Source organism: Typopeltis vanoorti, chromosome 1 (genome assembly GCF_054136105.1).
Source record: "Typopeltis vanoorti isolate ZY-2024b chromosome 1, IOZ_Tvanoo_1.0, whole genome shotgun sequence".
In the NCBI taxonomy this organism is placed as follows: domain Eukaryota; kingdom Metazoa; phylum Arthropoda; class Arachnida; order Uropygi; family Thelyphonidae; genus Typopeltis; species Typopeltis vanoorti.
In genome coordinates this window covers 159,291,734-159,319,676 of record NC_143549.1, presented here as the reverse complement: position 1 = coordinate 159,319,676, position 27,943 = coordinate 159,291,734, and the positions used below count along the sequence as shown (strand labels likewise).

The 27,943-nt window shown below is 37.5% G+C and overlaps 1 protein-coding gene across 1 annotated transcript in view; it reads left to right on the top strand.

The window, feature by feature from the left end:
- Window positions 1–27,943, top strand: part of LOC150110581 (uncharacterized) — an 851,360-nt gene that overhangs the window by 499,315 nt on the left and 324,102 nt on the right. The window contains 2 exon segments of the mRNA XM_090402114.1: window positions 137–295; window positions 26,574–26,588. Of these exon segments, the coding sequence (XP_090258240.1) occupies window positions 137–295; window positions 26,574–26,588 (174 nt within the window).

The window sequence follows — 27,943 nt, the reverse complement described above, 5'->3', positions numbered from 1 at the left end:
CCCAATCTAACTTTCTGCAATTGTGCTTATGTATTGTTTCAGAAGTTGTTATAATTTTTTTTTTTATTTTTTAATAATACTTTTAGCATGTTCCTGACACATTTTGTACTCTAAAAGTAAGGTTTTATCTTTTCAGAATGTGTTTGGAGACAAGCTAGTTACTAAATTCCTCTTTGACTCTGATTACTTAGACAACCCCCAACTTCCTACACCTAATCAACTGAAATTCCGAATTCTAATCAAGAATAAGAAACTTAGAGCACCACTTACTCCAGCACGCACAGTAAAATCTCGGGTAAGTTGTGATTAAATCAAAATATTTATGAGATCTGTCACTGGACACATATGATACTGTTGATGTAAAAGAAAATTATATATATATATATATATATATATATATATATATATATATATATATATATATATTTATTTATTTATATTTTTTAAGAAATTTAATCCTGAAAAATGAATATTTAAATAGTAATGATATATAATAAATTCTAGGATCAAATTTCTTCATTTCTTTGATAATTTTAAGTAACAAGATTTCCTTTTTTTTTGGTAGTATACAATAATAAGGATCATTTGTTTAAAGAAATAGTTTTTTTGAGATACTTAAAGTTGGTTCAATATGGAAAGGGGTGTGAGTAAGGCACAGATTTTTTGCATGGAGAGTGATGATGGTGAGTAACATGGATTGTAAAATGAGGTAGTGAGTGCATAACTGGGTGATTAATTTAATCATGGATTGATAACATGGATTCAAGTTTAGGAATCATTGACTATTTCTTTAATTCATGAGTTGGAATGATATATTTAAAAGTATATGTAATAATTTTAATATAATTTAAAATCTAGGTACCATTAAAACAGTGCAATGACAGAAAACAATAAATTGATAGAGTATTTGAACCTGCATTGTATTATATTCTTTCTTGCACTCTTCTACAAATTAAAGTTTTATGATATTATTGATGTCATCCTCTTTTATTTTATTTTATCTCACACACACACTTTGTTGACGTTTTTGTAGTGCTAAGTTGTTTTCTGGAATACAGGTATCCATCAGTGGTTGTTTTTTGAAGTTAGTTGTTGTCGCGATATTGTGTATTTTGGTTACCGAGAAGACGGGGTTGGAATCAAATGCATAACGGTGGAAGACAAGACAAAGGATGAGTTTTCATTATCTAGTTATTTCATTTTATTTATTTGTATCTAGTTGCTTAAATGTTCTTTTTTGAAATTGTTGTACTTTTTCTTACAGTTATACTCACTGATACTTATTTAGCGTTTATTTTGTGACACTAATTAGCGACACTATTTTAAATAATGGCAGCAGTGACAGTTAAATTACAAATGGTGTACTGCCAAGCCCCCATTTAACGACTCCATTTGTGCGATATCATACAGGATTTTGTAGCATGCAGGACTTGTGGAATGTGTGCGTCCCGGCGATTGTATATGTGGCAGGAGAAAGAATGGGGAAAACGTATATGCGCAAAATGCAGGCAACGGGAGAAACCTGGTGATTTAGAAATGATCATAACCGACCTCGTCGAGTCAGAGATGGGAGATTCTCCATGTAGAGAGATGACATAGAGAGATATAAACTAATAAGAGTGGGGAGTATGGAAAGGTTTAATGATACTGAAGTTTTAGGAGATAGTCTCAATTGGGAGTATGAATTGCAAACAAGAGTGGCTGACTTACAGAGAGAGATAGATGAGCTGAAAGAGCAGGTGGAATGGCTGAGGAATGAGATGAGAAGTGTGAAAGATGAAATTAAGCGAATGGAAGAGACGAATGCAGGGCGAATCAGTGGAGGGGTGAGAGAAGAGGAGAGAATAGGAACAATAATAAAGGAGAGGAATTGAGAGAGAGTTATGGGAATTGTAGAAGAAGAGAGAATAGGAACAGTATAAGAGAGGGAATGAGAAGGAGTTGTTGGAGTGATAGAAGAGGAGAGAATGGGAACAGTAGAAGAGAGGGAATTAGAGAGAATTGTATGAATGACAGAAGAGGTGAGAATAGGATAGGTGGAAGAGAGGGAATGAGTATCAGATATAGGAATAATAGAAGAGGAAAGAATGGAAACAGCAGGAGAGAGGGAATGAGTATCAGATATAGGAATAATAGAACAGGAAAGAATGGAAACAGCAGGAGAGAGGGAATGAGATGAATGCAAGGGAGCACAAGGACTAGAGATAGAGTGATGCCAGGAAGGCAGGTAAGTAGGGGAGCACAGAGAGAGAGTGAGGGATGCATCTGAGCAGTCGAGAAATACGGTGGTAAAAGGTGTAATGTATGAGGACTCAATCATCCGTGGTGTTCAAGATAGGATGCGTGAGGAGTGTTTGCCAGGAGAAACGATAGAAAGTGTGGCTATGGCAATTAAAAGAGGTGAAAGGGTGGATGAGATGATTGTGATGGTGGGAACAAATGACTGAGTGGTGGTGTAAATAGGGCAGTGAGATATATGAGATTCTGGCTTGAGGCTGTAAGAAAGAAGACACAGAGAGGAAAGATAGTGTCTGTGTTGCCTAGGTATGATAATGTTGAGCTGAGCAGAAGAGCGGTGATATTGAATGGCATAATAGCGAGAATATGTCAGAAGAGCGGATTTGAATATGTGGATGCTTGGAGTGCGTTTGAGAGCAGAGAGGAACTGTATGCGAGAGACCACTTGCATTTGAATGAGGAAGGACAATATAGGTAATCATCTGGAGATATTGCTGTTTTGAACGAGTCAGTGTGTCCCAGTGTATATGGTAGCAGGGGTGGCCTCTTGTGGGAATGGGTACTTGGGAGAAGGGAGACGACATCAGGTAATGATGAGTCCAGTGGAGTCTACAGGGGATAATGCTGGGTATAGAAACAATGGCATTTATATGCTTTATACTAATGCCAGGAGTATCCGGAATAAGGGAGAGGAATTGGTGACACTGATAGCATCAGCCTGGCCAAAGATTATTGGGATCACTGAGACGTGGTTGACAGAAGAGGATATAATAACAGGAATAGAAGTTGCTGGGTACAGCATTTTTTGGCAGGATAGGAAGGGAAAGTGTGGTGGTTGAGTACTGTTTTTTGATAAGTGATGACCTATGTCCTCTAAGAGTGGAGGCTTTGGAAGGCTGTGACACTAATGATTTTGAAAGCATATGGTGTGAGCTGGAGGTGGGCAAGACAGGATATTTAGTGGGGTGTTGCTACAGATCAAGGAGCACAGAGGGTGGGGACCATGAGATGTTGAGACAGTTGAGCATGGCAAGTACAAGAAGAATGATTGTTATGGGAGATTTTAACTACAGCAGTATAGATTGGGGAAAGGAAGATGCATATAGCAATAAGGGAATGGAATTTCTAGAATTCTTGAGGGCAAATGTCTTAGGCAATAGGTAACAGAAAGAACAAGAGGTTCAAGAGTTTTGGATTTGGTTATAGCATCCGAAGAGCTGATAATAACTGAGATGACATCTCTCCCACTAGTTGGAGAGAGTGACCATATGGTTTTGACTTGGAAAATGAATAGACATGCAGGAGTATCAAAGAGATGGGAACTTATGCGGAATTATAATGCAGGTGATTATAATAGTCTTAGACGTCAACTTGGGGAAGTTTTTGTGGAGGGAGGAATTGAAATGCCAGGATATCATTAGTGATTGGAAAATTGTGAAAGAATATTTGTTAGCATTAATGGTAAGCTGTATTCCACGAGTAAAGAAGAGGACACAATTTGGGGTAAAGTGGATGACAAACAATATTAAACAGGAGCTACATGCAAAAAAGAGGTTAAGGTAGAGATATAAGGAGATGGGTGAAGAGATGATGCATGAAGAATATAAGACACGGGCCAGAGAATGACAAGGAAGATCATGGTAAGGAAGGCGGAACTGAAATATGAGAAAAGATTGGCCCTTGGATCCAAGGAAAACCCTAGGTAATTTTTTAGCTATGTGGCCAATAGGAGGAGAAATGACTGTGGAAGAATGACATTGTGGGATAAAAATGGGAATAGAGTGACTGATGCAGAGGACATAGTGGAATTGTTCAATGAACACTTCATTGGAGTATTTCATCCTGGAGTAGTCAATATGAATACTAGAGGGATACAGCAGGATCAAGATTTAGAGGTACAGGAGGAGAGTGTGTTGCACATACTGAGTACTCTGGTGTTAGTAAAGCTGTGGGACTGGATTATTTCACCTCGAGTTTTGAGAAAATGTGCTAAGCAACTGACAGTGCATTTGAACTGGCTTTTCAATGAAAGTCTGGCTTGGAAAGGTGCCCATGGAATGGAAGGAAGATAAGATAGTGCCATTGCATAAGGGCGGTAGAAGACTGGAAGTGTCTAATTATAGGCCAGTTTGTGTGTCATCAGTAGTTATTAAGATCTTGGAGAAAGTAGTGAGGGACCATATACAGCATTAGGCAGATGAGGGTAATGTTATCAGTGAAAGTCAACATAGATTTGTGAATGGGTGCTCTTCTTTTAGCAATATGCTAACCTGTTATGATAAAGTTACAAGAGCATTAGATGAGGGAAAGGCATATACTGCCATTTTCCTAGACTTAGCAAAGGCATTTGACAGAGTGCCACATGATAAGCTGATATTCAAGTTGCAGCACATGGGTCTGGATGTCAGATTGGTCAACTGGATTCAGGATTGGCTGTCCGATAGGTATCAGAGAGTTGTGTATGGTGGAGCAATATCAAAGAGGCAGAAGGTTAGAAGTGGGGTTCCACAGGGTTTAGTACTGGGACCTATATTGTTTAACCTTTATATCAATGATATTGTCCGTGGATTGCAGGCGGGTATTCGGTTGTTTGTGGATGATGCGAAGCTATAAAGGGTTATTAGTAATAGTGCAGATGTGGTAGCCCTGCAAGAGGATTTGAATAAGCTAGATAGATGGGCAAATGAATGGGGGGTGTCAATTTAATGCAGCAAAATGTAAGGTCTTGAGGTTTGGGAAACATCGATGGGATGCTGCATACTCTGTGATAGGAGTTAAACTAGAGGAAGTAGGAGTGACAAAAGATCTGGGTTTGATGATTGATAGAAACCTGAAATTTAAGGGACATATTGCAAAGGTAGTGAAGATAACACAGAGGATTGCTGCAATAATGAGAAGGACACTGACCTGCAGAGATAAAATGGTTATCCTTCCATTGAATAAGACTCTGATCAGACCACACTTAGACTATTGTTCTCAGATCTGATCCCCAGGATTTGAAAGGGATAAATTAAACATGGAAAGGGTACAAAGGCGGATAACAAAGATGGTATCAGGACTGTACAATATTAGTTATGAGGATCGGCTGAGGGAGTGTAGACCGCAGACTTTGGTCAATAGAAGAAGGAGGAGTGATATGATTGAGACTTTTAAACTGTTGAGAGGTGGTTACAGGGTTGACACTGGGGAGTTCTTTTGCTTGGTTGAACAGCGGGAAAGAGTCATGACAAGGGGCCATCCCTGGACGCTATGAAAGGAAACTGAGAAAGATGGTGAGGAGTGGTTTCTTTGCATGGAGGGTAGTTGAACCATGGAATGCATTGCCTAATGGAGTGGTGAGAGCGAGAACGGTCAATGCATTTAAGGAGTGGTATGATAGACTTTGTGTTTCCTAGGAGGGACCTCTCTCAATGAGTCTTGATAGACTTGTGTTTCTTAGAAAGGACCTCCCGCGACGAGTCTTTTGACTCCATGGAGGCCTGAATGATAATAATAAATTACACACACAAGGGGGAGTCTGGAAAGTTATGATACACATCTAGATGTTTATTTTAATATTATTTTTGTTCTAAACACCTAGAACAAAAATAATATTAAAGCACCTGATATAACCACAAGAAAGGACATAAGAGAATATAAGAACATAAATTACCTTCATAACTCTGCTGCTAGTATATTTTTTTTGTGATTATATCAGTTACTTTAATAATAAGTTTATATATATATATATATATATTTTTTTTAATTGAATGACTAAAACCGAGATTTAAGTAAAAAGGTTTTAATATAAAAACATGGCTAGTTTCGGCTTGTAACAGCCTTCATCAGGTAACATTATAAAAGAAAGATAAAAGAAAACACACTAAAACACTGAAGCTTAAATATACTATGAACATCATAGAGAGTCTCTATACATAATTGACATTAAATCGTTGTGGTTGTATTTAAAGCTGTTCTTTCATTAGTTGTATTGTTGGGAAAGTACGTGCTAGTAGCATCTCGTGAATGCCAGTACATGATTACAGCTGAATGACAATCTGGGAGGTTATAGCTCAAGTTATTATTTAGATGAACAGGATTGAAGATGATTTCTCTAGATTCCACAATTTTTCTCTCTAGTTCATCATTGCAATGGAAGATGTTAGTAGATTTTTCCCAGCAGACTTTGTGACTTTGGTTTTCATCATTAGGAGTAGTCATGTCCATTTGAAATCATGTCCATTTCTTGATGTCAAACTGACTCGCTCTTCTGGTAAACTCAAAATATCGATATATAGAAAGCCCACACATACCAAGAGATATCTGCATAGTCAGTCCCATCACTTTCCTCCTCGTAAGCTTGGAATAATTTCCGCCTTGGGACATAGAGCCCGTTCTCTTCTGGATGACCCAAATGAACTTCTTACAGAAATAAACCATCTCAAAACTTCTTTCAAAGTTAATGGATATTCCAAGAGAATCATTGAAAGATTCCTTCTTAATCCTCCTAGACTCACTCAGAAGAAACAAATTGATTCAAAGGCAATATATCTATCTATTCCTTACATAAGTACAGTTTCACATAAATTAGCAAAAGTTCTAAGAAAATACAATATCAGAACCTTGTTCACTCCACTTCCAAAGAGCCGTTTCTTAATAAGCCACCCAAAACCTTGTCGTCGTCATCATCTCAAATACCCAGGTGTATATAAAATATTGTGTGATTGTGATATTCCTTATTTTGGGCAGACAAACAAATCTCTCGAATTGCGTATGGAAGAACATATGAGGGACATTACTTACAAGAGACAGTGAGCCAGTGCATTATCAAGTCATATCCTTTTCTCGGCTAATCCTAATAATGAAAACCAAAGTCACGAAGTCTGCTGGGAAAAATCTACTAACATCTTCCATTGCAATGATGAACTAGAGAGAAAAATCGTGGAATCTAGAGAAATCATCTTCAATCCTGTTCATGTAAATAATAACTTGAGCTACAACCTCCCAGATTGTCATTCAGCTGTAATCATGTACTGGCATTCACGAGATGCTACTAGCACGCACTTTCCAAACAATACAACTAACGAAAGAACAGCTTTAAATACAACCACAACGATTTAATGTCAATTATGTATAGAGACTCTCTATGATGTTCATAATTTATTTAAGCTTCAGTGTTTTAGTGTTTTTTCTTTCTTTTATAATGTCACCTGATGAAGGCTGTTACAAGCCGAAACTAGTCGTGTTTTTATATTAAAACCTTTTTACTTAAATCTCGGTTCTAGTCATTCAATTTTTTAAAAAAATGTATGTTAGCCGAGTTAATGATCATTCTTTCATATATATATATATATATATATATTTTTTTTTTTTATTTTTTTTATTTATTATTATTATTGTTTTTGTTATTATTATTATTTGCTTGAACAATATGCTGTAGTTAGTCTAAACATGTAGTTGTGAAGTTAAGGAAGTATTATATACTACTGCACTACCAAGAATATTTCCCAATAAACATGAAAACATATATGCAGACTGTAAATGATTTACAAAATGCCTTTATTAATAATTACTTCTGCTTTCTATAATGGTTATCTCTAAGAGCACATCAACAACAGAATATGAAAATCATACAGTATTAGTAAAAAGAGCTTTCTCTGGTTTCAAGCGTTATTGAGGTCATACTTTGTGATCAAGTGATTAAACTTTCTACAGATATCTCTGATTTAGAGTGTTTAACACATTCACTGCCACTCATTTATGACAGAATGTCCCTAAGCCATTCAGAATGACCTTGCTGCAATGCCTACATCTCCACATAATTTGACTGTCCAGGCCAGCAGACTGAGTTCTGCAGCATAGAAACATGTTTACAAATACTTAGAAGTAACAGTGGCACTGAATGTGTTAATAATGTGGTGATATATAATTTTACTACTTTTCTGTGAAAAATATATGAATTCTATATTTATTTAGCCTTAGTATTTTCCTGGGTTATCTTCTTTCTAGAGCTAGTTAGAGGTAATTCTAGAGGCAATAACTAGAGATAATTCTAAAGCTAATATTTGTAGTAGAGCTCTGACCTTTGGGGATTAGTGCTTTTATTAGACCAAGATCAGTCATTCTTTGATTCAAAGCTCTAGCAAAGCTTAAGGTTTGAAACTGGTATCCATGGGTATTGGGGAACTTGAAGGCAATGAAGAGATGAGAACTCTGGAAGTGGTAATGGAGGACAGGGACCTGTAGCTTAGAAGTCAGCTCAGCTATCAGCTAATGCCTTTTTTTATTCCTGTATATAGGGAGTAGGCATGAGGCCATTTAGCCCTATCTAACTTTGGAGACTGAGTGGGCAGTTCAATCTCCACCAGTACCCAATCAGAGATAGCTGGCCCAAGGCTATCACTAATTAACAGGCACGCAGTGAAGAGAGATGGCTCAACAAGTGCTGCCATCTTGTAGTCCCTAACCCTAACACTCGTATTTAATGTCTGAAATAATGTGGGTTCTAAGGTCAATTTTCTTGAGTTTACAGGATGAAAAACCCGCTTGTCCACGCCAGAGCTCGACTAACTCGGAAACCGGTTGAAAGGCTTAGCAAAATTTCTTCTAGTCGAAGAAATTTTGACTAGATTCGAAACAAAGTCTTCCTTTGTGTGGTTAAGTGCTATGGTGTGCAAACGTCACATCCACTGAGCTACACAAGCTCTTCGAAGTCACATTGCTCAAATTGTAAAATGATCACAACAGATTATAGCAATGATGAGGCTGCCCTTCTTCTACAAAAGTAAAGAAGATATGGTTCCTTAGTATAAGGCCTCGTTTGGATTATTGTGTCCATATTTGGTCACCTGGCCTCATCCCAAATGAATACCAGGTGACCAAATCTGGACACAATACTGGAAGGGGTCCAGAGAAAATTGACCATAGTGGTTTCCAGTCTGTGACGTATGGAGTATGAAGATGCTTTTGAGAGATAGCTCCATTCTGTGATGTATGGAATAGAGGACACTTTTGAGAGACAGCTCCATTTGCAGAGCTTAATAGGAGAAGAAAGGAAGGGGAAGGATATGACTGAGATATACAAGTTAGTAAATTTTTGTCACCAGGTTGGTGTGAAAGAGATTTTTCATAAAACCAAGGTAGACAGAAGATAGAATAACAGGCCATCACTGTATCCTATAGTTGTGTGAGCATTGACTAAGAGTGAGATCAGTATGGAAATACTGAATGAATTTAAGGCACAGCTTTATGAATCTTTTGATTCCATGGAGATGTGCTAATAACAGTAACAATAACACAAGAAATAAAATATCAATGACATTGTCAGTGGATTGCAAGGGGATATTCAGTTGTTTTGTTTGCAGATGATGCAAAGCTGGGAAGGATTATTAGTAATAGTGCAGATGTGGCAGCCCTGCAAGAGGATTTGAATAAGTTAGATAGATGGACAAATGAATGGGGGTGTCGGTTTAATGCAGCAAAATGTAAGGTCTTGAGGTTTGGGAAACATCAATGGGACGCTGCATACTCTATGGGAGGAGTTAAACTGGAGGAAGTAGGAGTGACAAAAGATCTGGGTTTAATGATTGATAGAAACCTGAAATTTATGGAACATATTGCAAAGGTGACGAAGGTAACACAGAGGATTGCTGCAATAATGAGAAGGACACTGACCTGCAGAGATCAAACAGTTATCATTCCATTGTATAAGACCCTGATCAGACCATACTTGGACTATTGTTCTCAAATTTAGTCCCCAGGATTTGAAGAGGATAAATTAACTGTGGAAAGGGTACAAAGGTGGATAACAAAGATGGTTTCAGGACTGTACAATGATTAGTTACGAGGATCGTCTGAGGGAATGTGGACTGCAAAGTTTGGTGGATAGAAGAAGGAGAGGTGATATGATTGAGACTTTTAAACTGCTGAGAGGTGGTTACAGGGTTGACATTGGCGAGTTCTTTCGCTTGGTTGAACAGCGGGAGGGAGTGACAAGAGGCCATCCCTGGAAGTTATGAAAGGACACTGTGAGTAGTGGTTTCTTTGCATGGAGGGTGGTTGAACCATGGAATGCATTGCCTGAAGGAGTGGTGAGAGTGAGAACGGTCAATGAGTTCAAGGAGTGGTATGATAGACTTTGTGTTTCTTGGGGGGGGGGGAACCTCCCCTCGATGAGTCTTGATAGACTTTGTGTTTCTTAGGAAGGACCTCCCACGATCAGTCTTTTGACTCAATGGAGGCCTGAATAATAATAATAATAATAATAATAATAATAATATATGGAATTACAAGGCTGGTAAGTATGACAAGCTCAGGAGATTGCTTGGGTCGGTGGCATGGCATGCAAAACTGTAAGGACTAGAGTTTGATAGCACATGAGAAGTGGTAAAGAAGTGTTTGAGGGAGGTAATGGCAGTGTGCATACTTAGTCATGAGAGTAAATCAAGTGGAAATTAAATCAATAAATATCATCAAGCTGGAGCTACAAAAAAAAAAAAAAAAAAAAAAAAATTTGGAGGGAATTATTATTATTATTTGACACCTCCCGGGAGTCCTAAGACTCATCGAGGGAGGGCACCTACTCTACAAATCTCAGTCTCCACCACTCAACATCATCCAGAAACCCTCATCTACTGTCCACCATCACCACTATTATTTTCACAGACAATCACAAACATCCATACCCACGGCAGGATTCGAACCCACAGCCTTTTGGCTGGAGAGTGGATACGCCTAACCACTCAGCCAACCAGGCCAGCTATTCCAGGCTGGGAGGAGAAAGGTAACCTGCAGGTGCATGAACAGTACAAGGCACAGGCCAGAAGGGTAATGAGTGTGGTAAGAAAGGCAAAAGCAGATTATGAAAGGAAGTTATCAATGCAGACCACAGAGAATTCCAAACAGTTATTTCGATATGCTGCAAGTAAAAGAAAATGTATATGGCAGAATGATTTTAAGGAATGCTGATGGTAGGGAGATAACCAAATCAGTCGAAATAGTAGAATTACTTAGTGAACATTTTGCAAGGGTTCCTGCAGTATCATCACCTTGATGATACTGCAGGAATGAGAGAGAGAGCCAAAGGCTATACGAGAACTGAGGTAAATGAAATAGAGGTACGTGCATAGCATATTACAGAACCTTAATGCGAACATAGCTGATGCCAGTTTGAGTTTTACATAAAGCAGTGAGGGAATTGTCAGTGCCCTAGACCATATTGTTTAATCTGTCTCTGCTCTGGGTTAGTCCCAAGTGGGTGGAAAGAGGGGGAAAATAGTTCCATTGCATAAGGGAGGGTCCAAGACTGATGTAGCAAATTATCGATTGATCAGCATATCAAGAGTTGTCAAAGTATTGAAGGAATTGGTCAAGAGCAAAATGCAGGAATGGATAGATGGAAATGGGATACTGTACGGGGGGGGGCAACATGGTTTTGTGAAGGGTAGGTCATGCCTCAGTAACTTGCTCATGTTTTTATAATACAGTGACAGCTGATTTGGATAAAAGTAATGGGTTTCCAGTGATACTGCTGACCTTTGCAAAGTCCTTTGACAGAATACCACATGGAATTCTAATCAGTAACTGCAGCACATGAGGATAGGGCTGGTAAGATGGATAGGAGGGTGATTGATGGAGAGATACAGCAGTATACCATCGACAGGATGTAGCATAGAGGCAGCCTGCCTCACGGCACCACTTAATAAGGGTATTTGTTCAGCCATATTACGGTAGGTGCCGTTTAACAGCAACAAGATATTTTACACCTGAAGTAGATGCAATAGATTTATTTGAAGAATTAAAAATTCTCTCAACAATAATACAAGAGAAAAGTGGTCCTCACCAAATTTTATCATATATCCCAATGTAACCACTGCTGTAAGGATAGTGTTAACAATTCCTGTTAGCATAGCAAGCTTGGAAAATTTTTTTTTCTCAAGCTTAAATTGATTAAAAATTATTTGCAAATAGCAATGACGCAAGAAACATTGGTTGGTCTAGCAACTATGTCGATGGAGGCGGACATATCTTATAATTTAAATTTAGAAGAGGTTTTATTGTGCGATATCCCCATAGAGCAAACATTTAATTAATATTATTATGAAATTGTTTTGCATTAATGTTTCTCTTGTAATAAAAACAAAATAGCAATTGCAGATTTTCTTATATTTTTGTCTTATAATCCACCAGGGGCAATATTTAATTGTTTGCCTCAGGATGCAATCTAATCTGGCAATGGCCCTGGATATCAGAGTAGTTTATTCAAGAGTAGAGTCCAAAAGAAGACCTGTGACTAGTGGCATGCCACAAGTTTCTGTTCTTGGACCGGTACGGTTTAATTTATTCATTAATGATATATGAAAGGATCTGAGAGGAACTGTTAAGTTATTTGTGCTTGTGCCATTGTTGTTTAATTTGTACATAAATGATATAGGAAATGGCTTAAAGGGAGATATTCAATTGTTTGCTGATGGTGCAAAGTTGGGTAGCGCAATAAAAAATCAAGCTGATGTTGAGAGTTTGCAGGATGATTTAAATAAGCTGGCAAAATGGGAAAAAGGTAATGGATGTCAGTTAAATGTGGAAAAGTATAAAGTTATGCATTTTGGGATTAAAAGATTACCAGCCGTGTACTACATTAATTGAACTACTCCAAGAGATCGATGAGGCTAGGGACTTAGGGGTGTTGGTGGATAGGGAGATGAAGTTCAGGGGACACATCGCTGAGGTGTCCAAGATTGCATATAGGATTACTTGGTTATTGAGGAACACAGAGATAAAGGTTATTATTCCCCTTTATAAGGTGTTGATACTTCTACATTTGGATTACTGTGCTCAGGTCTGGTCACCTGGATTCTTTGAAGATGAGCAGGTTGTGGAGAGGGTTCAGAGGAGAGTGACTAAGTTGGTGAGTGATGTAAAAAAAATGCTCCCTACATTGATAGATTGAGAACTTGTGGATTGCAGAGGTTGGTTGATAGGCGGAGAAGAGGGAATATGATAGAAACATTTAAATTACTCAAGGGTTTTTATAAGATTGATGCAGGGGAAATGTTTCAGCTGTGTGATAGTGATGGAAGAACAAGAGGTCATCCCTGGAAATTAAGGAAAGGTGTGGTTAACAAGGGTGTGAGAACGAGGTTTTTGCCTGGAGAGTGGTGAATGAGTGGAATTCATTGCCTGACTCAGTTGTGAGTTCTTCATCTGTAAATGAATTCAAGAAGAGATATGATAGATATTGTTTTGATAGTTTGGGTCTCCTGCGATGAGTCGACTGACTCCATGGAGATACCCGTAATAATAATGATAATAATAATAATAATAAATAAAGTTAAAAAATATAAAATATACTCAAATAACTTAAATATAAAGAGCTAATAAGCTTCATTTCGGCAATGAAAACATTACTTAAATTAAGGGGATATTAAATCCCACATAGTTTTAAAACCGAATAAGAAACTTAAAGATTGGAATCAGAGAGTTTCTTGCCGAATATAGTAAACTATAAAGTATCGGCGACACTAGCGTTAGCAAATGCAAGTGATCCTAGTACGTAGCACAATACCGGACGACTCGTTGCAAAGGTGGGGAAAGTTCAAATCGCTATTCTTAGGTATTTTCCATAATGTAAAAACACTACTTAAATTATATATTTTACTTATGTAAAAACACATTTCCTAGGAAATGTATGCTGTTATTACATTATGGAGGGAGGTCACTACCCAGACCGGTTTCAGCCTTTTTTGAGGCTTCATCAGTGAGTAGCTAGACCTAATACCAAAGTGTATAGCGAAAAGAACTTATATACTCTGCGAACGAGTTATCCAAACAGGTGCAACCATTAAGTTACTTAAATATAAAGAGCTAATAAGCTTCATTTCGGCAATGAAAACATTACTTAACACGTTCGCTGCCAACTACGAGTATACTCGTAGTGGCTAAACCTGCTTCACAAGCCAGCTACGAGTATACTCGTAGGATGCTTACCGCCGGGAACGAGATTATTGTAGTGACCTTGAAGAAGTGAAAATCCTTGGCTTGTAGGGCTAGCATCAACACTGTGTATACTCATAGACCGTATATGCTCTGTACAAGCCAACTACGAGTATACTCGTAGGACGTTTACCTCCGGTAACGAGATTATCGTACTGATCTTGAAGAAGTAAAACTGCTCGGCGTAGGGGAACAGACCATTCCAAAGTAGCGTGGCAGCGAACGTGTTAAATTAAGGGGATATTAAATCCCACATAGTTTTAAAACCGAATAAGAAACTTAAAGATTGGAATCAGAGAGTTTCTTGCCGAATATAGTAAACTATAAAGTATCGGCGACACTAGCGTTAGCAAATGCAAGTGATCCTAGTACGTAGTACAATACCGGACGACTCGTTGCAAAGGTGGGGAAAGTTCAAATCGCTATTCTTAGGTATTTTCCATAATGTAAAAACACTACTTAAATTATATATTTTACTTATGTAAAAACACATTTCCTAGGAAATGTATGCTGTTATTACATTATGGAGGGAGGTCACTACCCAGACCGGTTTCAGCCTTTTTTGAGGCTTCATCAGTGAGTAGCTAGACCTAATACCAAAGTGTATAGCGAAAAGAACTTATATACTCTGCGAACGAGTTATCCAAACAGGTGCAACCATTAAGTTACTTAAATATAAAGAGCTAATAAGCTTCATTTCGGCAATGAAAACATTACTTAAATTAAGGGGATATTAAATCCCACATAGTTTTAAACCGAATAAGAAACTCAAAGATTGGAATCAGAGAGTTTCTTGCCGAATATAGTAAACTATAAAGTATCGGCAACACTAGCGTTAGCAAATGCAAGTGATCCTAGTACGTAGTACAATACTGGACGACTCGTTGCAAAGGTGGGGGAAGTTCAGATCGCTATTCTTAGGTATTTTCCATAATGTAAAAACACATTTCCTAGGAAATGTATGCTGTTATTACATTATGGAGGGAGGTCACGACCCAGACCGGTTTCAGCCTTTTTTGAGGCTTCATCAGTGAGTAGCTAGACCTAATACCAAAGTGTATAGCGAAAAGAACTTATATACTCTGCGAACGAGTTATCCAAACAGGTGCAACCATTAAGTTACTTAAACATAAAGAGCTAAAATACCTAAGAATAGCGATAAATTTCAGATCCTCATCCGCTATAACCCCAAGATTTCTTATTTCCTCAACCTCTGACAATATATCCCCATCAAGCATAAATTCTACATCCCATCTTTGTTTCCCAAATTTTAAAGCCTTACATTTTGCAACATTGAACTCACATCCCCATTTCCATGCCCATTCACTCAATTTATTCAAGTTTTCATAATAAATGTATACATTTATTCATAGTTCATTCTAACTTTGCATCATCTGCAAACAACCGAATATCCCCATCCAAATCTTCGCCAATATCATTAACATACAGATTAAACAGAACCCTGGGGCATACCACTAGTGACTTTTCTCTTCCTGGACATTGCTCCCCTGTACACAACTTGCTAATACCTATCAGATAGCCAGTCTCCGATCTAATGCACTAATCTAATATCCAACCCCATCCACTCTAGTTTGACTATCAACTTATCATGCGGTAATCTATCAAAAGCCTTTGCGTAATCTAAGTATACTACTACGTATCCATCTCCTTTCTCTAAGGAAGCCATCACCTTATTGTAATAAGTAAGAAGATACCACATGATCTCTCTTTAGCAAATTCATGCTGTCCATCAAAGATAATACCATAATTGTCAGCCCATTTCTGGATCCTGGTTCTCACCAGCCTCTCCAACACTTTAACCACAACAACTGACACAAAAATTATTCCTATAATTTGATGCTTGAGTTCTGTCACCTCCCTTATGAAGCTTGACATTCTTGATTTCTTTCCACTCAACTATAGTATAATGACTATAATAACTACCGTACAACTATAGTATAATATATTTAATGGAATGCTTCTATGATGATGATGAGCAGGAAATGTTTAGGCCAATTAGTTTGGCAAATACAAAGCTGATCATGGGGTGGGGGAGGTGGTAATGGGCAGAGGAAGCAGCATAACTACAAAGGAACTAAATTCTGGACTTCTTGAGTCAACTGTCTGAAGCAGCATGTGGTAAAATGAACACAAGGATCAAGGGTTTTGCATCTGGTCATAGTATCAGAGGACCAACTGTGAGTGACATATATCTTCCTTTTCATTTGAAAACAAGTATGACATGAACGGGCCTTCATGTCAGACATGAAGACCTATTCATCTTCCTGCCTTGGAAGATGAATAGGCATGTAGAAGCGCAAGGCAGAAGGAATTTATGTAGAATTAGAAAGCATGTATCTATAATAGACTTAGAAGCCAACTTTGAGTAGGGTGGAAGCATTTGAAGGAAGAAAGATCAATAGTGCATGGAGGAAAAAAAATTGACAACAATGGAAGTTTGTATGCCTCAAGAGAAGAAGATTTGGAATCAAATGGATGAGTAGAGAAATTAAACAGGAATTGCAGATGAAAAGGCGATTATGAAAGGCACATAAAGCAAAGGTTGGGCAATTGGTAGAGTCTCTGCTACTAATGACTCATGCAAAAAGTTTAGCAAGTTTGAGCATGGTTAGTAGTAGGAAGGGGGTAATCATTCGATGCTGTTCACACACTCTCCCTCAACGAGTCTTTGGACTCCCTGGAGGTGCCACAGAATAATAATAATAATAAAGAGAGAAATAGAGAACAGTTGAATGAGGAATATCAGGCTAGGGGAGACAGGACTTGTTAGGCAGGAGTGCGAGATGGAATTTCACTATGTATTTTAAGGGAATATGCTGTATAACTGTATAACCATGCCCTTGACCTGGATGTTTAACTAAGGTAGATGACATAGTTGAGTTATTCAATGATCTCTTTTATTAGAATATTCTATCCTAGTAAAGTAAAGTAAGTTTTATTCCTAAAGGGATAAAAAGGGGTGAAGCATTAGGTGAATGAGGAGGATGAGTAGGTTTTATTCCTACAGGGATAAGAAAAAGTGGGTTTAAACATTAGATGAATGAAGAGACTGTATTCCAAATACCAAGTATGTTAGGCATCGGTAAGGCAGGAGTGTGAGATGGAATTTCACTATGTATTTTAAGGGAATATGCTGTATAACTGTATAACCATGCCCTTGACCTGGATGTTTAATGAAGGTCTTGCAACAGGCCTAGTTCATGGAGATACTGATTCTACCACCACCACTATCCACCATTGCATAAGAGCATTGGTAGAATGGAGATATCAAACTATAGACCAGTTTGTATTTCTTCTCTGGTTGTTAACATTTTGGAAAAATTGCTAAAAACTCATATACAGAATTAGGCAGATGAAGACAACATTATCTGTGTAGGCGAACATGAATTTGTTATGGGGTGTTCACAATTGTTTTAGTAATTTGGTTGCCTTTGCAATAGAGTAACAAGAACAGTGGATGAAGGTGAAGCATACTCTATCATTTTTTTATTGAATTTCCAGAAGCATTTGATAGGGTACCACATGACAAGTTGGTTTGGATATCTTGTAAGCAGATTGGATTGGTAATTAGCTTTCTGATAAATATCAGAGAGTTGTGTATGAGGGACAGTATCAGGGAGTAGATAAGCTACAAGTGGAGTTCAACAGGTTTAGTACTGGGACCATTGCTGTTCAATCTTTGCATCAGTAATACTGTCACTAGACTATTAGACTATCAGGAGTCATAGAGATCTCTTGTAATGCTGCTACTTGGAGGCATGGATTGGGGAATGGTTTGAGGACTAAAGTTCTGTTTCCCGATGATTCTCTGTTGACTGGATGTCTGCATTTTGTCATTTTGGGCCTTGCTGAAACCCACTAGAGTGAGAGAGAGAGAGTCGTCATTTTATGGTTGATAGTAACACAACCAAACCTGTACTTTTTAGTGTCAGTTTTATCAGCAACAAAATTATGATCTTTTGAATTAATGCAAAACCACTACAAATCACATTTATTCAGGTTTATGTGCTACTATAACTGAAGCTTATGAGAATGCCATTTGACCTTCCACAATGAACTAAATAGAGAGGAATACAAAATAGGCACAATACTCCAAGGACACCTAAATGTCAAGATTGGTTGTAGATGTGATGGCAGAAGGATATATAGGAAGCTTGGAATTGGTATTAGAAATAAGAGAGAAGAAAAATTAATAGATTTCTGTATTGAGAATTAACTTTTTATTATGAATTCATTTTTCTTACGACATGAGAAGATTTTACACATAGAAGAAGTTTCCTGGAAATCAAATATACTATATAATAATTAGAAGCAAATCAAAAACAATGGTACAAAACTCAGACTTGCCTTGGAGCAGACCATGGACCAGATCATCAACTGCTAATTGCTGAGTTAGTATCCATTTAAAATCCAAAAGAATAAAACTGTAAAAATATGATTTTACCAATATTTATAAGAATGAAAGTGAAAAAAGATTCAATGAGGTCTTACATCTTCCACACTGAACACAATGCAGGAAATACTACATCAGATGAATTATGGAAATAAAGATGGAAAAAGTGTCTAAGGCATCTTCAGTACATTGCCAATGGAACACAATTAAAATGCAAATAACAGAAGTATTTAAAAAAGTGTCGCAGCCTTATGTGCCAATAAACATGGAAAGACTTGATGATGATGATGATGGTGATTTTAAAAAGTGTCAGCAGAGCATAAATAAGACAGAAAATTGTCAACAAATTGCTAACTACAAAAATAAATTAATTAATTAAATAAATACAATAAATAAAATAAAAATACATATATTCAGCTATAATCAGACAATAATTACAAATTTACATGAGATTGATACAGTAATATTTTCCATCAAAAAGGATAACAGGCTATGAGATCTATTTAAATTTTGCTGATGTAGAAATTGCTTCACAGCTCTCTTTGTGTAATAATTCGATAAGGAATCTACTTTTGTTCAGAAGTTTATTTTGTTGTTGTTTTTTTTCCCCAAAGTAGTATCTGGTTGAGATGAATGTTCAGCTGGGCCAGATTGCTTAGGTGCATGGTACTGGATATAGGATTTATGTTCCCTGTGGCAGACAGCTGCAGATCTACCAGACTGTGAAGAGTGTGATTACAAAGACCAATTTCCTCCATTCAACTTTCTAGGTATCTACCAGATTCCTTGCTCCTGTTACTTGTCTTATGCAAAAGTAGATTCCTTGTTGAAAAGTTATTATTATTATTATTATTATTAACACCTCCAAGGAGTCTGAAGACTCATCACGGGAGGACACCCACTATACAACTCTCCGTCTCCACCACTACCGAACCTCTACTACCAATCAACCACATCAACGCCATCCACCGCCCACCACCACAAGAAGTATTTTTTGTCTGTAAATTGCATGTGTTCTGAAGGGCTGATTTGTTTGTATGCAGGATGAAAAACCCAAGTTTCTGGGGGGGAAAACCCTGCTACCTCCGTATGAGATCAGCAAACGCACCTTCGATTGAAAAAGTCCATATAAAGATTCCTCCCGTCATGACGGGAATCAAACTCAGGCCTTTTTCAATCGAAGGGTGCAATGTACCGTCGTTCTTCCAATTGTGCTATGGAGGCACTATATAAGTTATACAGAAAGAGCTGTGTGGCATTTTTTCATCAGCTGAATGTAAACAGATCTGATAGCCTTTAGTTATTACCACTATGGGAAATATTATTGTATCAGTCTTCTATAAATTCCTAATTATTGTCTTATTATAATTGTATGTATGTATTTTTATTTTATTTTATTTTATTTATTTATTTTTGTTTTTGGAATTAAAAATTTGTTGACTGTTTGTTGTCTTACACCAGCGCCACTTTCATGCTGCACTTCAAAGGAATAACTTACAGCCCAAAGAGAAATAATTAAACAGGTTTTATCAATTTCAATATTTTGTCTCTGAATAAATAAAGACTTAAGTCCTATAAGGAGTGTCTTCTATTAGTGCTGTTGGCTAGCCTTAGATGTTGGGCAGTAGGCCTAAGAATTAAAGTTTTCCAAATTAAATAGGTTTTATCAATTTCAATATTTTGTCTCAGTTACGGAGACATCATCAGGAATACAAACTTAAAACTGTAGTACCACACAGAAACCACAAAAAAACAGGAAGTGGAAGAAACAGGATAGAATAAATAAAGAATTAAGTCCTATGAGGGGTGCCTTTATATGAGTGCTGTTGGCTAGCCTTAGATGTTGGGCAAATAGGCCTAAGAATTAAAGTTTTCCAAATTTGGGGAAGTTTAATATAATCATATTTATTAAGATTATGCTGTTTTTTTTCAAGTCTACTACAGATTCTAAAAAGAGTCTTTCAAGTTTATGTTTGCTGCATGAAAACTACCATGGAGCATGGTAGTTTTCTTCCATCTCATTCTGTCTAAGGTATCTAAGGCATAATCTGCTAAACCTGACTGACTATTGTTGTGGTGTCAGATGTATGTTTTTTGTGTTCTTCTAGGTGGATGTTAGCAGACCTCCCAGTCTGACCATAATAAATTAGCACTTAAGCCAAAATAATTGTTTACTAGTGCTACTTGTTAAAATGATTCTGTTATTTGCATTTTAATTGTGTTCCATTGTTAATGTACTAAAGATGCCTAGATACTAACGCTAAAATTTTCCATCTGGTAAATTCAATTTTAGAGCCTCCATAGCTCAGTCAGTATAGATGAAGCCCTTTGGTCGGAAAGACCTGAGTTTGATTTCCATTCAAGATGTGAGGAACCTTTATCTGGTCTCTTTCGACTAAAGATGAGTTAGCTGATCTCATACAGAGGTAGGATTTTTTTTTCACCCAGAAACATGGGGTTTTTCATCCCCCAGAACAGGCAAACTGGCCACTTGAACACACATGGATTACAGTCAGGAATACTTAAGACGGATCCCTACAGACATAGGACACACTGGGAGGCATAGGGCCAACTACCTTATCCTCAAGACAGTCACGGTTGTGAAGTCCACAGCTAAAGAACCTCAGTGGTTCATGGAAAGCTTAAAATAAGACAAATTCAGTTTCATCTAGGTTTTGGCTTCCGTGTTTATTTTCACAAGATGTTAACTTATTTACCTATTCTGAACAATGATTGAACCAAGCCAAGATGATTCTGACTGAAACAGCAAATAAGTATACCCCAAAAGTAAGTGCAAAGAAAATTAATAAATCTCTTTCAAGAACAATGATTGATCTGATCAACCTCAGGAAAAAAGTTAAATCTAAGGAGATAAACAATGAAAACAATAGAAATTATTAAGATGTAATCACTAAAGCAATAGAGAAATCTTATAAAAAGGATGTTGTTGTTATATGCCATCCAGTTGTTTTTGACCTTTGGTGAGCTCGTGAACAAACCCTGTCCATCCCACTCAGCTTCTTGTCCTTTCTTTCAGCAATTGTAAATTCAAGTTGGTAAGTTATTTTATGTTGTCCATCCAGCTGCTTTTTTGCCATCTTCCTCTTCTTATTATTCCCTAAATCTTTCCTGAGTAACTGTTTTTCCAGTGATTCATCAGCTTGCATAATATGTATTCTAATAATATATATTCTAAATGTATTCCAAGGGTCAGAAGGCTAACTAAGTTAGATGTGAAATGGATGAATGAAGAGATTAAGCATGTGATACAGAGGGGGGAAAAAGGCATTATGGAGGCAGCATAAGAGAAGTGGTAATAACCAGTTCCATGAGGTTTAAAAAGACAAGGAGAGTGCCTTGATTGGTAAGGGTAGCAAAAGTGAGGTATGAGCAACAGTTAGCTAATGAAGCCAAAAAGAATCCTAGGAAGGTTATTATTATTATTATTATTATTATTCAGGCCTCCATGGCGTCAAAAGACTCATCGTAGTAGGTCCTTTCTAAGAAATACAAGTCTATCAAGACTCAGCGAGGGAGGTCCCTCCTAGGAAACACAAAGTCCATCACACCACTCCTTAAACGCATTGACCATTCTCGCTCTCACCACTCTATCAGGCAATGCATTCCATGGTTCAACCACCCTCCATGCAAAGAAACCACTCCTCACCCTCTTAATCACAGTTTCCTTTCATAACTTCCAGGGATGGCCCCTTGTCATTATTCCTGGCAGGTTGGGAAGCAGTGATGACCCCTTGATGAAACTGTTCAACCAAGTGAAAGAACTCCTCATTGTCATCCCTGTTACCACCTCCCAACAGTATCAAAGTCTCAATCATATCACCTCTCCTTCTTCTATCCACCAAAGTCTGCAGTCTACACTCCGTCAGCCGATCCTCATAACTCACATTGTACAGTCCTGACACCATCTTTGTTATTCGCCTTTGTACCCTTTCCATGGTTAATTTATCCCCTTCAAATCCTGGGGACCAGATCTGAGAACAATAGTCTAAGTGTGGTCTGATCAGAGTCTTATACAACGGAAGGATAACCATTTTATCTCTGCAGGTCAGTGTCCTTCTCATTATTGCAGCAATCCTCTGTGCTATCTTCACTACCTTTGCAATATGTCCCCTAAATTTCAGGTTTCTATCAATCATCAAACCCAGATCTTTTGTCACTCCTACTTCCTCCAGTTTAACTCCTCCCATAGAGTATGCAGCGTCCCATTGATGTTTCCCAAACCTCAAGACCTTACATTTTGCTGCATTAAACCGACACCCCCATTCATTTGCCCATCTATCTAGCTTATTCAAATCCTCTTTCAGGGCTACCACATTTGCACTAGTACTAATAACCATTTCCAGCTTCGCATCATCCACAAACAACCGAATATTCCCTTGCAATCCATGGACAATGTCATTGATATAAAGGTTAAACAATATAGGTCCCAGTACTAAGCTCTGTGGAACCCCACTTGTAACCTTCTGCCTCTTTGATATTGCTCCACCATACACAACTCTATGATACCTATCGGACAGCCAATCCTGAATCCAGTTGACCAATCTGACATCCAGACCCATGTGCTGCAACTTGAATATCAGCTTATCATGTGGCATGCTGTCAAATGCCTTTGCTAAGTCTAGGAAAATGGTAGTATATGCCTTTTCCTCATCTAATGCTCTTGTAACTTTATTATAAAAGGCTAGCATATTGCTAAAAGAAGAGTGCCCCTTCACAAATCCATTTTGACTCTCACAGATAACATTACCCTCATCTGCCCAATGCTGTATATGGTCTCTCACTACTTTCTCCAAGATCTTAATAACTACTGATGACACACAAACTGGCCTATAATTAGGCACTTCTACTGCCCTTATGCAATGGCACTATCTTACCTTCCTTCCATTCCATGTGCACCTTTCCTGCAGCCAGACTTTCATTGAAAAGCCAGGTCAAATGCACTGTCAGTTCCTTAGCACATTCTCTCAAAAATGCATGGTGAAATACCATCCAGTCTCACAGCTTTACTAACATCCAGAGTACTCAGTATGTGGAATGCACTTTCCTCCTGCACCTCTAAACCTTGAACCTGCTCTATCCCTCTAGTATTCATATTGACTACTCCAGGATGAAATACTCCAATAAAGTGTTCATTGAACAATTCCACTATGTTCTCTGCATCAGTCACTCTATTCCCATTTTTATCCCACAATGTCATTCTTCCACAGTCATTTCTCCTCCTACTGGCCACATAGCTAAAAAATTCCCTGGGATTTTCGTTTGATCTGAGGGCCAATCTTTTCTGATATTCCAGTTTCGCCTTCCTTACCATACTAGTCACTCTTCTGGTCTGTGTCTTATATTTTTCATGCATCTTCTCTTCACCTGTCTCCTTATATCTCTTCCATAGCCTCTTTTTCACATGCAGTTCCTGTTTAATATTGTTTGTCATCCACTTTACTCCAAATTGTGTCCTCTTTTTTTTTTTTTTGTATGTAGCCAGCAAATAAGGAATGATTATGAAAGGATCACATTGATTGGAGAAAATGGTATAAGGACAACTGCTGTGGAAGATGTAGTGGAGTTACTTAATGGGCAGTTCATAAAGATCTTTCATTCTTGTAAATGTGACATCATGGAGAGAAATTGAGAGCAGTTGGTGATGGAGAGGAGAGACTGACTGTAAGTGAGCAAAAGGTGTATGGAGAATTGAGAAAACTTGATGTTAATAAAGTTATAGGACTTGATAATATATCACTATGTATTTTGAAAGAATGTGCCCGGGAATTCACATCTGCCTTGACATATTTTTTTAATATGAATCTTGCACTGGGTCGAGTTCCAAAGGTGTGGAAGGAGGGCAAGATTGTGCCGTTTCATAAAGGAGGTGAATGTACTCAGGAATCAAATTATAGGCCTATCTGTGTGTCAGGAATTGTGGTTAAGTTGTTGGAGAAGCTAGTGAGAACTAGATTCCAGAAGTGGTTCGACAGGTATGATATTGTCTTTGATGGACAGCATGGATTTATTAAAGGGAGGACATGTTTTAATAATCTACTTATTACAATAAGCTGCCAGTTTCCTTGGACAGAAGAGAGGGATACACAGTAGTATACTTAGATTCAAAAGGATGAAGAGATGTTGGAATGGGTCCAGAGGCAACTGACTAAGGTAGTTTTTGATCTCTGGAATGTCAAATATGAGGAAAGGTTGAGAAGAAGCAATTTTACAGAGTCTAGTGGATAGGAGGAAGAGTTTGGGTATGTAGGAAATGCCATATTCTGATGGACCATGAGGTTTGCTTAAATAAGTTTAAATATGAGTAGAGAAAATGATGTAATAAATGCTACGGTAGTTGAATATTGTGCAAATGTTCCGAAAGTGTGTGTGGAAGTGAGAGCAAGAAAAAAAAAAGTTTTTTGATGATAAAATGGTTGATAATGATATCCAAAAACAGAGTGCAATTAGCGATAAGGTGGTGACTGTTGTTGTTGAGCAAGTGTGTGTGAATGGTGATAAAGTAGCAAGAGTGAATGATATAAAAAAAAATAGAGCACAAGATTTGAAAGCTGTGTTGGTGAAAATGAGGCAAGAAAAGCAGAACGAAATGAAGAGAATTGGTTTGAAAAAGGTAACAAAAGACCCACAATTGGCTTTGTATGGTGATTTGATTATTAGGGGTTTGGTAAACGTAAAGATGCACAAAGGTTTGTTTTCCAGGAGGTAAAATGAATATCAAGTCTCTATTATATCACCTCTTTGCCTCCTAATTGATTGAGCCATTAGATATGCGTAGTAAGTAAGCAAATGAGTTGCTGGTATAGTAGGGAAAAATAACTTGACTGGGATGATGTTAATTACCTAGTTATGTTTGGTTTTTATGGTGCAAAGACATTAAAAATCATACTGCTCCAGGACACAAGTTACAGCAGTCCACATGGTAAACAATTAGCAAGACAACCACAAACATCCATGCCCCAGCTGAGGTTCGAACTAGCAACCTCTTGGCTAAAGAGCAGATATCAGTGGCCAACCAGGCTAGAAAGGATAATGTAAGATTGGATATCAGGAAGTTGTTGAGAAGGATAAGAGATAATAGTGTTATACGAAAAGTCTGTGTTGCCCAGTATAACAGTGATGAGATGAGATAAAGAACAAGAATTATTATTATTATTATTATTGCATTCTCCATGGAGTTGTGAGACTCATCATGGGAGGTTCATTCCACTGTCAACATAATTATCATACCGAATCTTAAAACCTTAACGCTTCTTGCATTAACAACACATTCTGGTAATGTGTTCCATTTACTGACAATTCTCCATGAAAAAAATCTACTCTTCGCACTCCTCTTTACCACGTTCTTACATAACTACCAGGGATGGTCTCTGGTTTTTTCCCCTCCTGCTCTTTTTATAATACCACCTGGATTAATCCAATAAAATCCTCTCACTACTTAAAAGTCTCTATCATATCACCTCTTTGCCTCCTAACTCTGTAATCACATTTCTTAGTCATGCAACTCTGGATCCTCTCCAATATTTCCACATCACACTGAAAACCAGGTGATCAAATCTGAACACAATAGTCCTAGTGTGGTCTGACCATGCTTTATACAGTGGTACAATCACTTCCTTATTTCGACATGTTAGACTACTCCTTATAGCAGCACTACAATGTGCAGCCTTTGCAACATTTGCAATATGCCCTCTAAACTTCAGTCTAGTGTCAACCATCATTCTCAAATCTCATCCACTTTCTGCAGTATGGCACCATCAGTATAGTACACAGCCTTATATTTCTGCACTCCAAAATGTAACACCTTGCACTTATTAATATTAAAACTACAATGCCACTTCTTTGTCCAAATCAAAAGTCTATTCAAATCTTCCTGAAGGGAATTAACATCATCTGTGCTTCATTATGAATGTTAGAAGAAATGTGCGAAAAGAAAGGAGTGCAATTTGTTAATATGTGGAATAAGTTGTTTGAAGGAAGAATTGATGTATAAGAGAGAGACTGCATTTGAATGGTTTTGGTGTTAGTCATTTAGGGAGATTACTGCTGGAAGGGAGATTAATGAATGAGAGAATGAATCTGAGGAAGTAAGAAGCAATGAAGAGCAGAGATGAAGGAAGGAGAGATTGAAGTGGTGCTTATGAATGCAGAAGTGGGTAGCATGAGTGTAGATAATGAGAGAAGAAGTGTTCAAGACAAACAGGGAAATGGGGAGACTCATAGTGGACATGAGAACACAGCGAGAGAAAGGTTGATGTCCAAAGAGGATGTAAATGTTTGTGTAGATAAAAAGGGAATTTGAAGGTTAGGTTGGGATGAGTAAGGAGAAAAAGAAATAGCTCAAGGAAAGTATGGAGAAGTCATATCTAATAAGTGGTGTCAGCAAAACTTGTTATAGATCCAGGTGTAAAAATAATCACATTAAAAATTCTGAATATTTTTACGTATTAATTATGCTTGTTAGTTTTGTTTTCATACACGCAGTGTCTGCACTTGTGATGTGCTCGTTATGAAAATGTTATATTAAAAGTAACATGTAAAGAAGTAAAAATATTGATGTACTTACTAAACTGAATATTTGTGTTACTTATAAGAAAGTTTGTTGTGGTTTAAAAATGTTGAATTTTGTGTTTTGTGAAAGACTTTCTCTTAGCGCTAATGGATACAGCGAGTCAGCCATTTTATTGCAGTGCGTAGTTTCTGACTTTTGTGGAGTGCGCATGCTCCCGGAGAGGATTTGATGTGTGATTGACAGCTGACAAGGAAAGCGTTGCGTATCCAAGTAACGGTTGTAAACAAGACAGCGTTCGGAAGTTTTTAGAAGACTGGCCGGTAAATATTCAAGTTGGAAGGAACTTGATTTTTTTGTGTGTAGCAGTCGGAAGAAATTTTATAGTGTATTCCGAAAAAGGAATAGTGGAAATAATAGGTTTCAAGGAGGAATAAGTAATGAATAAAAGGGAATCTTGAAACTGTAAGTTTTTTTAAAGTGGAAAAAGTTAAGACTGTCATTTAGTATTGTGAATGAAAGAAGAACTTGCTGCTTACATTCTAAAGTGAATGTTTTTCTTAGAGAAAATATTGATAAGGAAGTTCTATAAGTATTAAGGATGCTTGAAAGTGAATGTTTAGAAAATATAGTGATTAAGAAGATTTATAGATATTAAGGATGCCTGATCTGATGAGTATTGCTACTAAAAGGAAACAAGATTTAGTCAAGAAGACTTTTATGTGTGTTACATTGATTGATGAAAAGGATCCTGAAAATGAAGTACAGAGGTGTGTAACTTCTGGAAAAGAGCC